Raw genomic sequence first — 15,803 nt, 5'->3', positions numbered from 1 at the left:
TCATAGAGCCCACTTACTGTCACATGGTCCCAGAAAAAAAATTATTTGTACTTCTGTTGCCTGCTTTTCTCTAAGTTTGAAATTATGTCAAAAAAATTATTTTTATACTATGGATTGGAGTTAGAGACTTAGCGTAGAAGTCTAAAGACATTAATATATATGTCTAAAGATATATTGAAGATCTTAAAAATTTGTGAGGTAGTGTTTTATAGAAAGAAATGATATGTTGAAAAAAAAACTAGAGGGAAGAACCGTTTTTAAATGTTGGTAGAGCTTCAGAATTTTCATACCTACACAAAAAATTAATATTTTACTCAGAATATATTTTTGTACTTTGGGGAGGTGACCTTTACATTATTTGAAAGGAAAGAATCTATAATTCTTCCCTTATATAAAGCAAAATCATGAATAAATGGACTCTTTCTTTTAGAACTTTGTGGTTCCTGCTGAACTTATGGACTCAAGTGTTCCAAAGTTGAATTAAGCTATTCAATGTTATAGATAATGTTGTATGTCTTAGTCATGGGTCTTTTAGTTGGAAGGACCAGAAACCCAAACTAACTTCAGAAAAGAGAAAGATACAGAAGGCAATCTCATAGATACGAAAGACAGGGCTCAGGAGACCAGGGCTGAGACGGGAGCATGGAAGGCAAGAACCACGACTGCTTGCTGCCTCTTACCCTCTCACTGGAGGAGCAAGGTCTCTCCTCTCTCTTTCTCTTTGACTGTCTCCAGACCAGCCTCTGGAATTTTCATGTTGCCCATCAAGTCGACTCAAAACTATCAGCCTCAGTCTTCCCAGTCTATATGACTTTATGAGTCCCAGTGCCAATAGCTAACTTACCCAGACTTTTAGCACCTCAAATAAAAAGGAATTTGCAATGGGAAAGGGAGCTCTGTTGGAGAGGCTGGATCAGATAGCCCCTTTTGCTCCAATCAACTATGGCTGGGGGATGGGCTGATGTGGTACAAGCAAGGCTACCTGGGCCTTCCTAGTCTGCAAGTAACTGTAGATAAAGAAAGATTTTTTTAAAGAAGGCTATGGTAACAGAGAGGTAAGTAGATTTTCTCGAGAATATTTTTTTCTTATTGATGTGCCCTGCCCTATATTCTGAGATAAGATGTTCAAAATTTTACTTTTGTATTGTTGAAATTCAATTGCATAACTAAAGTACTCCAAAAAATTATATTACGAAGATAAGAATGGATTTAAGACATTTTGAAAGAGTTTTTATTTACCAACAGATAAAAGAAAACTTTATGTCTAGGGATTTACTTAGCACAAAAACAAACTAATAGCTCAATGCAGCTGTAAAGATTTTAATAAAATCTACCAGGTGTGCTTTTCCATGGTCTGATAACTTTAGGTAAACCAAAGAGGACTTTCCTTATGTTATTTAAGAATTATCTCTTTGCCCACTTAGTTTTTCTTATTGTGAAGTAAGTGTTTTGGACTAGAGCCAAATAATCTTAGTCTGCAGCTTTAAATTTTGATTCCTGAAGAGCTTCAAGCAAATAGAAGATTTTTATGGTGGGGCGGGAGACAGGACAATGGGAGAGGTGAATGGAGGAAAAAAGGAATGAAAGCATAAGATAAGAGATCAGTGATAATAGTGTACCATGAATGAGGAGTATCATATAGACTCAACTCTCTGTAGGTGAGGCCCAGTCCTGTCCATATAAACACACATACAAAGTCATACAAAATCAAATGGTGCAGACGGCCCTGGGTGCATAGTTCCTATGTCCAAAGCCAAAGAGAGTACAACGAGCAGTGTGATCTTGATGTCTTTAGAGAAAGCTCTACATAGTCTCCATGATGAGCTATGAGCTGGGTATTAAAGAAGGGGAAAGATGGAATGCCAGATGGACTGGAGAGAGGGCGGACTTTCAAGAGAAATCACGTTAGTATTGATAGGAGTGGTGGTTGCGTAGAATCGGCTACCTTCTGTCATCTTATAGACTCATCGAATGTTAAAGCTGGAGATAACCTTGAATATCATTTGGTATATTAAGTACAGGAATGTCAGAAGATTTTTTATATCCCTTTTATGCAAAACGTTGTGTGAATATGAATTTCCTGATGAGAAAATCTAAAGCTTTCATGAGACTAAGTAGTTTGTGACTCCAAACTAGTAAAGAATCATCAATTTATTCCAGTCTCCTGAATTAACAATGACACAAAAGCCTAGGCCCACTGTGAGACAGACCTGAACTAAAATGCCATGGATCACCTGCCCACTGTAAGCCCCTGCTCTGACCGGAGGAACATAGTGACATTTTGGGTCTCTTGGAATTAGCGTGAATTCAGAGTTAGGGTCCAGTAATCCTTGGAAAGTCTAATTATGTCCTTTTACCCAAAGCACAGTCACCCTGGTAAAAGGCCGTATGTCCGTTTGGGAAAGCCTGAGAGAAAGATTAACAGTATACGTTTTTGGCAGTGTACTGGCGTCCTTCCTCAAGGGGCCACCCTCCTCTTCATTAAAGGGGTTCTGCATCTGTAAACTAGCTCAAATCTTGGAATTGATTGAGGGACCATGACTGTCCTTTTATGATTCAAGTTAGAATTTTGTTCACTTGACTTAAGACTATTTTGCGTATACAGATCAAGTAATAATTTAGTAGTCTTCGCTTGTTTTGCTTCTAGGAACACCAAACTTAACTGGGCAACACCGTAGGTCTCTGCAAGTCGGCCTCCTCTGATTACTGATTTGACTCTGCTGCCCGTTATGGTAAACATGCCCACCTTGCCTTTGGCAGTTGGGGGCCACCACTTGGCCCCTGCCACTCTGTGACCCAGTTACTCCTATTGCATTTAGGTTTCCCAGTTCAGTGGCATCAGTTCTCATTGTAAGTCCTAGCTGACAGGGAAGAGTGATAACAGCTCTACAAGGATACTGGGGCTCCCCTCAAAAATTTATTTCTCACAGTTTTGTTGCAAGTGTGTTCTCCAGACCATGTTGGGTAAGTAGGTCTTAAATGACTAACATTTCCATCTTCCTAAGCCTTTGAGTCCCTTCCTTTGAGTAAACCAGTGTAGTTCTGGCATTTCAAGTTCATTTACTGGGGTCTGCTTTTTGGTCCATGTCTGAGCCAACCAACCAACCAAACTAGTGGAGCCCTTTCCAGCTCCCCAGGCTGCAATATTAAATGCAAAGGCTCTGCTTGGTGAACCCTGTTCCAGAACTTCAGCCTGATCCAAGTTTATGTTCCTTTCGCCATTATCCCACACCCTTAATATCCATTCCCACACATAGTCCCTGAATTTCTGTCTGTATACATTAGGAAAATCAAGTAGTTCTCTGTACTACTGTACCTCCTCTTTAGGATCCTGCAGAGACTTGAGTCTTGTTATAGGTTTAGAAGCAAAGAGAAGTGGTTGGGGTGGGTCCTAGGGGAATGAGCATGTAAGGCAACTACCTCAGAGGAGGCTATTATAGTTTTCTCAGGTAATGCAAAGTTAATCTCCTCAGCTGGGGATAGAGAGGTGCGTCTACTGGCAAAGACAACTCATCAGCATTTAGGGGTTCAAAGTTGCTTCAAGAGGATCTTTGCATATGCCCATATTCTGGTTTTCGGGATCCCATTCCTTCCCAGTCAGTGCCCTCACTTTAACAGTAGACACCTTGTGAGGTTGGGATTTCAGTTTGCATCGTGATTCAGTTGCTTGCAGGATGAGATTCTGGGTGTGGTTTTCAGTGGTCTCAGCTCTGTGGCTATGGGAGAGAAGGGTCTCTTTCAAGGCTGACACAGAAGCTTTCGGGTCAGTTATGCAGCCCTCGAGCTGGGGATTTGAATCCCTGAGGTCATCCCTTTCTTTCCACACTTTGTCCAATGACTTTAGAAGAAACCAACCAATCTCATTTTACACGTTAGTTTGACAAAAATGTTCAAAAGTAGCAAATACATGGTCACCCTAAACTGTGCCTCTTATAAGGGTTTGATCACAGGTGTCCACTGTTGATATTTTGTGTGTGTCTGTTGCCACATCATGCCATGGACTATCCGTGCTCTTTTTAGTACTGGGAATAGAGCCAAAAGTGTCTTTAAATCTAATCAGATTAGACAGCCAATTCTAGAGACTCCAGCATCACTTCAGAAAACTCATCTTTAAGATTCTGTTCCTCCAGATCCATTCTCAGTACCAAAACCTATACTAGTTGGGGTTCTCCAGAGAAACAGAACCAAAAGGATGAGTGTGTATATATAGAGAGAGAGACTCATTTTAAGGAATTGCCTCATGCAGTTGTGGAGCTTGGTGAGTCCAAAATCTGATGGAGTGGGCTGGCAGGCTGGAGACCTAGGGAAGAGTTGCGGTTTAAGTCCAAAGACAGTCTACTGGCAGAATCACTTCTTGCCCAGTGGAGGTCTGTCTGTTCTCTTACGGCCTTTCACTGATTGGATGAGGCCCATCCACATTATGGAGGGTATTCTGCTTTACTCAGAGTCCACTGATTTAAATGTTAACCTCATCCAAAAAACACCTTCGCAGAAACATCCAGAATAATGTTTGACCAAATGTGTGGGTGCCAAGGCCCAGTCAAGTTGACACATAAAATTAACCATCACACTGTATTAACTTCATCTACAAAATGAGGATATTAGATGGTATAATAAATTCTACGGCCCCTTCTTGTTATAAAATTTCTGTATTCTTATCACTTCAATTCTAATTCCTGCAGTATCTGCAGTATTTTGTTTTTAACAACAGCAACAACAAACCCATGCTCTTCCCTTTGCTCTGAGATATCAAAGGGTTTACTGTACGGTAAATCGAGTTCCCTGAAGTCGTCTGGTCTGTTTGAACCACTTTGGAAAGCACACATCTGATGTTTCTTCTGACTCCGTAAGACCCTAAGAGAACTCCTGACCAAAAGAGTGAAGCCTGCACATTTTTCTCCCTAGAAACAGGAGTTATGCAATGGGGAATGGAGTTGCTGCACAGCCATCAAACAGCCCAGGAAGCCCTATTGCAGGGGCCTCAAATAGTGTGAAAATTCCCCAGCAGTGAAATGAAAGCAAAGGGCTAAAGAATCATTAACATGAACCTCCTTAATGCCTTGGGGCTTTGACTTGTAATGAATTCTTGCCCTCCATCCTAGCCTGTTTTCTGTTCAGTCTTGGTCTTTCTTTGGCCTCTTGTTCCTTTCAGTATCCTCTTGCTATCTGAACTTTCTGCCTGGAATTTTCCACCCTTTAGCATCTTCTCCCTTGAGATGCTTATGTAACTGTTTACCTTGGTGACTTATTCCATCAGTTCCTCTCTGGACAAGATGATTTTTCTAATCTTCTTTACTTCCTAGGGCTACTGACCTCATAATTTGGATTCCTGTTACCTTTGAAAGTAACTTATTTCAATCATTTTTGATAGAGTTTTGCATTTTTCTACCTACTTAGTTACTTTTCTTGGGAGAATTTATACTAAGTAAAAATGCCAATTGGCCTCAGGAAACTCATTTTTCTCTCTGGCTGAAGTTTACTAACCTGAAAATGAACAGGTTAGATTTTATGACCATTCACTTGCCTTTCAGCTCTGAAGCTATTTGGTTGTGTAGGTAAGATGCTCTTGAGGTTTAACAGTCATTGCAGAAGCATTCAACAAACATGAAATTCGGTGACTGCCTTCCTCTGTCACTCTGTCGTAGTTGGCTGTGTGTCCTGTTTTGAATGCGATAATCTGATATTCTCAGATTCAAGGACTTCTTATTCTACCTAATTTCATTTTTCCTTTTTCACTTATTTTGAGGCTTTGTTTTTCCTTCTCCACATTCTGAGCTGAATTTTTCTTGTTTCTAGTCTGTTTGCAGGAACCAGGCATAAAACATTCTGCAGGATCCCAAAAGACACTAAATGATATATAAGCCTCCAAGAGCATTGTAATTCGTTACCCAAATACTCCTTAGACCAGTGGTCTCTGAAGGGAGTGTCAATACCAGGGTATTTACAAGACATCATTGGAGTGCAGAAGAAATGCTTGTACCTCTATTATAGTTATTTAAATCTCATCCTTTAAAATTGTCTTCATGTATCTATTTCATAATGTATATATTAATATGCTAGTAAATACTTAGAGAATAGTCTATCTCTGTCTATGTAGAGTATGCATGCTCAAAAGTTTCTTATTGGATGGATTATTTCTCATTAGGATGTGTGATTAAAGAGTTTGGAGGCCAAACGTTTGCCTTAGAAAATTCTTATTCTCATATTAGTGTAAATGTATAAATGTAATATGATTTCATGTTAGTAGAAAGCCTAGTGACTTTTAGGCTTCGTAAACTCATTATTGACTATGACCCTTGTTAATTTGCTCTGCTATATGTAAAATCATTAGGGACTTGTATTAGTCAGGGTTCCTTGGTTGTAAGCAACAGAAACTAACTGTGACAACTTAGGCAAGGATACTGAAAACGACTCGGGCTGGCTTACAAAATCAAGGGAGAACCTGGGTGGTCTGGCCTCCTAAGAATAGAACTATGGCAGCCCTGGACCTCAGGAGCAGCATCCCCTGGGATAATGCTTAGAGTCCTGCCATTGGTTGACTCAGCTCTAGATGCTTCCCTTCCTGAGTGTGTCCACTTGATATTCATATTTCCAAGAAAAGAGTCTGAATGCTCTACCTTGGGTCACATGCCACACCCCTAGAAACCTCTTCAGAGAATCCTTCCATCTTTACTGCCTGCGGAGTGTGGAGGGAACATCCTTGCCTGCCCTCCATGTTTATAAATTCAGACATCAGTCCATGACTACTTGATAAAACATGCCAATTCTAGTGACATATCTTTTCTTCCTGGAGAAAGAGGAAAATAGTATCACATGATTAGTCTAAAATGTCGCTTTTTTGCCAGGAGCAAGACTTTTGATTTTTTTACTTGATTTTGGTTTTATTTCTTCCCTTTTGCATTTTAGTTAAATGACATTTGAATTTTTAAACTATCTTTATGAAATTGAAAGAAAAATGTCCAGCAAGGATCAAATATAATTTAAATTGTTTTCGTAAATAATTAGAAACCTTTAGAAAAAATTTTAGTAAATTTATAGTCAAATTTTAAAATCTACTTACTCTTCCCACTTATATCAATTACTATACTCTGATACTATCATTAAATTCAAGCTTCATCATTTCTGCCTTTATTTCATAGAAAAAGAAGATAAAATGTTTAGATTTAAATTTAATTTTCCTGAAAGGAAAAATGCCTGGAGCAGAGGTAGAGAGAGGATGTATTTTGGAGAAATGTGATATTAAGTGCTGATTCCTTTCTTCAGATAATCTGTTAGAAAATATTTAAGGAAGAACCTTCAAGCACAGATGAGATAATCTCCTTTGAATTTGAAAAATGATTTAGTGAGGGTACTTTTTCTGTCAAATAATCATTTTTAAAGACAAAATTTGAAGGCCATAGTTAAGGATTCTATTTAGGGTAGGATTTATATGTACGCAAAGTAGGTCATTACGAGATGCAGTTAGCGTGGAACCAAAGCATACTGCCTGAATACGGCCTTTCAATTTCATGTAAATGTCAAATGCCATCTTGGAGGAATCAAATATATCCAGTTTTAAATCTCAATTAGAGCCTTTGTTCTACTTGGCTTATAAGATAAACAGCCGGAGCCTAAACCAAACGTGATACCCAGGAGGCACTTTTCAAAACAGGGAATTCAGAGAGTGAAAGCCCACGATTTGGGTAGAACCCATCACGTTGGGAGCAGGGCAAGGGAAGCAGCACTATAGAACCAGAGGTAACCAGGCCCGGCGTGAGGAGCAGGAGTGGGAAAAGCAAGGAGAGGGACTCTGCTCCTGACTTTCTGAAGGGTCAGTTATGATTCTGTCTAACCAGGAGGAGCTGATGGGATGGCACGATTGAAATATTTGGTTATACCCCTTCATTGTAGTCCTTCTGTCATCATCTCTAAAGAAAAAGAACTGGTTCTGTTAATGGCGTTGGTTGGAATAGATGTAGTTAATTTCAGACTTCTGGTCACATGTGATTTATCCAGAGTTGATAAATGGAAAATAATGTTATTCACAAGTCACCTACTACGTGCATACCACCATATAAAACACTCTCAGATTCACCAGAATTTGGTAGTGAGCAGAGGGAGGAAGAGGAAGAACGGAAGCATACCATTCAAATAACAATTACATGCCAAAATAGGCAGTGCAGGCAAATATTTTAAAATGCAGAAAATCAAAAGAAACAGAGGTTAGTATGACCAGGAGCAGATTAAAAGTCAGCATGGGGGAACTAAATCTTGAAATGGGGCTTTAAGGATGGATAGGTGGGGTATGAGAGAGAGAAAATAGGAGGACTATTCATATTTTGGCTGTGCAGAAATCCTGACTTAGGATCCTTTAATGTGAAATTGAAGTCCAGTGGCAGCTTTAAGGCAACAGCATTTTAATATTAGTTTGTGAGCAAATTTGTTGCAATTGGAATCTCTTTACATGAGTAATTAATGCAAGAAGTAATTCTCATCTCCTCCTCCCAGGTGTATCTGCACAGCTCACCAGCACCTGGCACCGTCGGAATACATCTGTAGGGACACCATTTTGGATGGCTCCTGAGGTCAGATGGAGTTTTGAGGGGGACAATGTAATATTTGATCCTTTCTGATTTTTCATGCATACTCTATCTCCACTTGTGTTTTGGAATATTCTAGAAGAAAATGTCAGTTGTGTTGTTTTTATGTGAGATTTTTGCATGTGTGAGGAGGAACATGGGAGGTGCTCAGTAAATGGCCTGTGAATGAATATATAAATAAGTGAAGGATTGAATGAATGAGTGAATCAGATAAGGTAAAGAGAAACTACTTGCAGCCTTAATTTTTCATTAGATTTACTTTTAATTGCTTAGTGTGTATCTATGTTAATGATATTTAGGTTCTGTTTTTAAGCTTAATAGAAAAATTATGAAAACCCCTACCCTTTGTTTAAGATCACATTGAGGTCCATTAACCTATATAGCAGGTTCCCACATGAGTCCCTCAGCTTGGGGCCTATGTTCGGCTTCAATAGATTCTTTTCACCGTTGCCTTTGGGAAGTTGTAGATAAACCACTGAAATAGTTGAGGGAAGAAGTTTTCCAGGGTCACATTTTCTCCCCACAGTCCCTGTTAATGCCTTTAATCTTTTTAATTATGTTTATCAGTAAAGACACTTATGTTTGAAAACTGTCTCTGAAGCCTTTGGGAAAAGCTCTGCTATTTTTCTACAATTTTCTAGGGAGTGAAGGGAGGAGAATTAATTCAAATACAGTATTAATATTGCAAAACCTTTGAATTAAATTTGTTTGCAGATTAAATTGTGGTGTACTGTTTCTATTTTAATATGAATTCAATTATTACTTGCAAAAAAAAGTTAAAATGCAAACATAATATAAACTGTGGAGAAAGGATTAATTATCTTAAGAAACTTTAAAAAACTCCGATGGATTCAAAACTTTTTAACAGGGAGTTAAACAGAATAAAAATAGAAAGCATGGTCATGTAAGCAAAAAGAAAATTGAGTTAGAGAAGCTCAAATAAGAGTTTCTTCACCGTTTGTTCCGATATATTACTAGTATTTTAAAAGCTTATGAAAAAGTCAAGAAATGAGAAATTAATAAAATATAGCTATAATATTAAACATTGCATCTTATTTGCATATATTAATAATTAATATAAGAAATACTGTTATAAAGGCAAGGAAAACAGGATTGAAACAAAAATACAACCCACCAACTGGGAAAAAATATTTGTAAATCATATATCCAACAAAGGGTTAATCTCCATAATATATAAAGAACTCACACAACTCAACAACAAAAAATCAAACAACTTCATCAAAATATGGACAGGAGATATGAACAGACATTTCTCCAAAGAAGATATACAGATGGCCAATAGGCACATGAAAAGATGCTCATCATCACCGATCATCAGGGGAATGCAAATCAAAACTACACTAAGGTATCACCTTACACCCATTAGAATGGCTAAAATAACTAAGACAAAAACTAACAAACATTGGAGAAGTTGCGGAGAAAAAGGAACCCTTATACACTGCTAGTGGGAATGCAAACTGGTGCAGCCACTATGGAAAACAGTATAGAGATTTCTCAAAAAATTGAAAATAGAAATACCATATGACCCAGCTATCCCACTACTGGGTATCTATCCAAAGAACTTGAAATTAGCAATTCAAAGAGACCCATGCACCCCTATGTTTATTGTGGCATTATTTACAACAGCCAAGACATGGAAGCAACCTAAGTGCCCATCTACTGATGACTGGATAAAGCAGATATGGTGTGTATCACACACACACACACACACACACACACACACACACACACACACACAATGGAATACTACTCAGCCATGACAAAGGGTAAAATCATCCTATTCACAATAACATGGATGGACCTTGAGAGTTATTATGTTAAGTGAAATAAGCCAGATAGAAAAAGACAATCTCTGTATGACTCCACTCGTATGTGAAAGATAAATAAACACACAGACAAAGAGAACAGATCAGTGGTTACCAGAGGGGAAGGGGGTTCAGGGGTAGGCACAAGGGGTAAACTGGTGCACCTATAATATGACTGACATTATAATGTACAACTGAAATTTCACTGAAATTTTAATTTCATTATAATGTACAACTGAAATAAGTTGTAAACTATTATAACCTCAATAAAAAAGTTAAAAAAAACTGTTATAATATTTATATTATATAATTAATATCAAATAATTAATAGTCTAGCTTTTTATTTTTCATATGTTAATTTATGGTCAAAAAGCCATTCTTATATGTTTAAGTTTGCTAGTTAGTAAAAACAATTTTGATTAGTGGATCTTGGGACCACTCTAATCTACGAATAAAAGGAAGTATTTTGATCTAAAATTTAATTACCAGAGTATTAAATGAGTTAATAATTAAAATTGACACTTCTTAATATGCAGTTACTAGACAGTCATTTTACTAAGTCATTATTTATTATTAATAAACCTACTGTAGCACAAACAGAACTTGAAAGTGCTTTCCTGTGTTGCAAACCAATGGATATTAAATAAAAGAGAAAGATTCACTGCGGTCTTTTCAAGTTGTGTAAATATGCGTTCAAGATTTTGTATGTATTGTATTAATTTCTGTCATAAGCAACTTCCAATTTGTGAATCATTGGCAATATTTCAATAAATTCTCGTTAATCTTGAACTGTTGAAGAATGTGTTTTGAATAACCAGCTGTCTAGTTAATGAAGACATCCCTTATATACCAAATCTATTTATTAATGGCAAATTTCTAGGAATTAGAAAGCAATAAGGTAAATAAATTTAATATATTCTCCATAATCAATAGCATGGAATTATTTTAGTGTTTTTGGGGCCTCAGAGGCAGCTTGTTCAAATCAATTATCAGTTGAAAAGTGAGATTCTTGACTTGATATTTTTTAATTAAATTTTAGATCAAGGATGGGTGTTTGCAGGTTACGTAAAGCTATCCTTCCCAAACTGAAGTATGTGTGAGTCAGGACGAAGGGGACAAGGGAAAGAGTGACCGTGGTAGGTGACTGTATAGCTTTTTGTTCAAGCCGTGACACTCTGGAGAGTGGAAGAGGATGGTATTTATCATGATTCTAAGAAAGCAAACCAAACACGGCTCAGGCACACTGGGGCATAAATTCACCCGAGCCTATGGGGAGACATTCCCTGACCCACATGTGTGAAGCCATAAAATAATGAATTATCCTGAAGCAACAATTTTACTAGGAAAAAAAGCCTAGTGGCGCAAAACCCATTATTTTTATAAGAGGCAGACAAAAATATATTACACAACAGAATGGAAAATTCATATGAATGTATTTTTTATTTGTAACAGCTTTATTGAGATATAATTCACATACCATATAATTCACTCATTTAACATGTACAATTCAATGATTTTCAGTGTGTATTCACAGGGCTGTGCAACCATCATCACAATCTAATTTCAGAACATTTTTATTCCCCTGAAAAGAAACCCCATACTCAGTATCAGTCACTCCCCATCTCCTCTCAAACGCCTAATCTGCTTTCTGTCTATGTATTTGCCTGTTGTGGACGTTTCATATTAACGGTATCATGCATCATGTTGCCTCTGTGTCTGATTTCTTTCACTTAGTGTTCATCCATATCATAGTATATATCAATACTTCCCTCCTTTTGATGACTGAATAATGTTCCATTGTACATATATGCCACTTTTTTTTGATCTGTCATCACTCTGTGGACATTTGGATTGTTTCTACTTTTTGGTGATTATGATAATACTGCTATGAATATTGGTCACATGAATTTTTTTTTTTGATGAGGAAGATTCTCTCTGAGGTAACATCTGTGCCAGTCTTCCTCTATTTTGTATGTGGGTTGCTGCCACAGCATGGCTTGATGAGTGCTGTAGGTCTGTGCCTGGCATCTGAACCCATGAACCCAGGCTGCTGAAGTGGAGTGCACCAGACTTAACCACTACGCCATGGAGCTGGCCCCGGGTCACATGAATTTTTGATATAAAGCTTGGGATTCTTTGCTTGTTCTGGTATTTTGGGCTATCTCTCTGGGTTCAGCAGTTCACTGTCCCATGATATTAAAAATACTGTGGTAGGGGGTGCAGCCCTGTTGGCCTAGTGGTTAAGTTTGGTGCACTCTACTTTGGTGGCCCAGGTTTGGTTCCTGGGTGCAGATCTACACCACTGGTTGGTGGCCATGCTGTGGTGGAGGCCAGCATGCAAACTAGAGGACGGTTTGCAACAGATGTTAGCTCAGAGCGAATCTCCTTAAGTAAGAAAAAAAAAAACTTTGGTAGGAAAAGTTGAGAAGCACTGTATAAGATGATATCCCTGTCGTGATACAGACTCTAAGTTGGGAAAATATATTCTCTCTCTTTCCATATATATATTTTATATATATATATATATATAAATTATTTATATATATGTAAATTATTATATATAAATTATATATGTGTGTATATCTGTACACTTACACATTGTTCTAAACATTTTGCTACATGCTTTTTAAAGTCACAAACTTCACCTCGTTTTCTTCGTTTTCTACAAGGTGATTGCGTGTGAACAGCAACTGGATACCGCTTATGACGCCAGATGCGACACGTGGTCCCTGGGGATCACAGCCATCGAGCTAGGGGATGGAGACCCTCCTCTAGCCGACCTGCACCCCATGAGAGCACTCTTCAAAATACCAAGGTCAGAGGACTCTAGCGCTGGGTCCAGTGTCTGCAGCTCGGCTTTCTTCCTCCAGCCACCGTATGCTCCTCATGCTCGTCATGGAAATACTCAGATATACTTCAGCAAGTTGGGAGCAGAGTGGCCTGGAATATCATTCTGCTTCATGCAAGACACTGGATTTCTTCAGGGGTTCCATTTCCCTGGTTTAACGGAAAGAGCTTCCTATTGATACTCGGTGTGCCTTTTTTTCTTTTGCAAGGATTTCATCTCAGAAACCAGGACTTCCTCTCACTCTGTATCCACTCCCAAATTAGTCAGTGAGGCATCTTGGTCCACGGTCAATGCAGCAGCGATTTGCCTTGCTTCACCCTATCAATCTAGTAGTTTTTTTACTACTTGCTAAGACTTTTTGTTTTAGCACTTTAAAATAATATTGAGAAAAATATAAATAAAATTTATTGATAAAATAATAATGATTTAAAACATGTTAGTTTTGAATATATTAATATAAAACAGTAAACTCAGAAGAATAGTTTCTTTGGAGCTATGAAAACACTTTCCTTTCTATGTGGACCCCTCCCCTTCAGTGGGTGTATCAACAGACTGTCCCCTGCTTATCCTGTTACTAATTAAGCACTGTTTTATATAGGTTAGTTCCTAGGTATTTCAGAAAATGGATGTGAAAATACTGCCTATTTTTATTATAGATGTGTTATCTTTTGAAGACTTTCTTAAGGATTTTGCCTGGTACCTTAATTCTGATGGAATGCACACACAGAGCCTGTGGTGACAGACCCAGGGCAGAGTGGTAGGGTAATATGTTATAGTTTGTTACAAATTTTGTGTCCAAATGCCTACAGAGTATAGAATCATGTGTACAAAGCCCTGGGGGGTAGTGTTCTAGTCCTAAAAAATTAATGTCAGTGTGTTGTGTTCATTTCCAAATGAATCCATTTGGAATATTTGGCACGTAATTAAATTAGTATAAGACCAAAGCATTTGAATTTGTTTTTAATTTTACCCTTGAATTTCCTCTCCTTTCTATGTGTTCCGAATTATAATACCTTAGATATATATCATCCTTTATACATATATCAATGTCAGTGTATCTCCCAGGTCTTACTGATTGTAAAATATACTGCTTATTTGGTCACTGGGGGAATAAGATTACAAAAAACCATGGAAAACCTGTTCTATCCCAAGTCTAAGACATTCCATTAACTTTAAAGGAAACCAGAAAAACAATCTGTATTTCCTAAGTCCTGCTGTCGTTCAGTCTGTGAGATGAGGCGCTGTATGAGCCATTTTAATTATGGTTTAAACTGCCATAGTTAGCACAATGTTGTTAAACTTGGTCTTGACACCACATGGAGGAGGGATGGCCCTGTGGGTGCATATTGTACCTATGAGCAACGTACTTCTGGAAACTGCATCGTCTTAGTTATTTCTTATTCCTTCTACCACCACTCTCTCTCGAAAATGAAATTCTAAGAATACTCACTGTAGAAATAACTAGAAAAAAGGGATCTGAAAAGCCACCCAGTTCTGAGTCTTCTAAAAGTCATCGAAACTTTGTTATACTCAAAGCAAACCAATAAATCTCTTGCAAAGGAAATTTTCAGGAGGACGAGAAACAAAGCAAGATTGTTGGAGAAAAGAATTATTTCTTTTAATGTGCAAATCAGCATTCTTCCACCAGTCCTAAGGATTGTAAAATGAGCTTTAGGCGGGATCCAGGGTAGATGAGGAGCTGCGCTTCTCCTTAATGAGCCGGTGCAAACTGTACATTAATTTCATTACGAGCTATTTAAGGAGTAATGCAGAACTGAAGACAAAGTATTTCCATTCCACTAATGCAAACGAAGAGCTGTTACAATTAACATAAAGCAGTACTTCAGCAAATCCAGCTATCACGGTTGATCAATGTGGCTTGATTGCCGAGTTAGATCAGCCTCATTTTCAAGCGATGTTCCTTTGTATTCATGAACATGCCAAAAACGAAAAGATTTGTTCAGCTTCAAATGAAAGGAATTAATAACAAAATCTTTTAAGTGGCATTCAGAGCTTTATAGCTAATCATATCTTCCAGTTCCTTCCTTCTGTACCCTTGTTTCTGGCCATGTATCCAGTGACAACAGAACAACTCACAAAGGCGTTCTCCTGTGCCCCTCTCCGCTGCAGGTCCTTCGTGTTCTGAATAACTCTCCTCCCAGGTCACTTCTGTGTACCCTGGATAGTCCTCAGAGCCTTCTGCAGGACTCAAAGGGGAAAACTTTTTCCAGTATTCATTTTTTCTATTCTGCTAAATATTGATGTTTTCCTCTAGGGCTCTCAAATAAAAGCAAGAAGATTCTTTCAAAGAAAAAAATCATCAGTTAGAAAAATTGGGTCATATATTAATACGTTCAGAGAAACAAGGAACCTGTCATTTTGTATGAAGAATGACTAATAACTAATTATCTGTCTTTGTTGGAAAATGATGGTAATGCTTGATTATACCTGGCGGGATGTATGGTGCAGTAATGCATTAGTCTGTCCAGCTGTGTGTCTAGTTTTGCACTGACTGACCCATGTGCACAATCCAACCTTGATTTTTATTTT

The 15,803-nt window shown here is 38.0% G+C and overlaps 1 protein-coding gene across 21 annotated transcripts in view; it reads left to right on the top strand.

The window, feature by feature from the left end:
- The window catches only part of MYO3A (myosin IIIA), a 219,313-nt gene that overhangs the window by 46,255 nt on the left and 157,255 nt on the right, over positions 1–15,803 (top strand). For 17 of the 21 annotated variants that reach the window (XR_011534969.1, XR_011534970.1, XM_070600908.1 and 14 more), the window contains 2 exons: positions 8,488–8,564; positions 13,075–13,220. Coding sequence is in view for 15 of the 21 variants with exons in the window: in XM_070600908.1 (XP_070457009.1) it covers positions 8,488–8,564; positions 13,075–13,220 (223 nt within the window). In the remaining 6 variants the exon portion in view is untranslated. Of the gene's footprint in view, positions 1–8,487; positions 8,565–13,074; positions 13,438–15,803 lie in introns of all 21 variants that reach the window. The other 4 variants (XR_011534971.1, XR_011534972.1, XM_070600913.1 and 1 more) reach the window with 1 other exon arrangement.

This window comes from Equus przewalskii, chromosome 30, assembly GCF_037783145.1.
Source record: "Equus przewalskii isolate Varuska chromosome 30, EquPr2, whole genome shotgun sequence".
In the NCBI taxonomy this organism is placed as follows: domain Eukaryota; kingdom Metazoa; phylum Chordata; class Mammalia; order Perissodactyla; family Equidae; genus Equus; species Equus przewalskii.
Note: the sequence above shows the minus strand (reverse complement) of the source record. Positions and strands in the feature narration are given on the sequence as shown.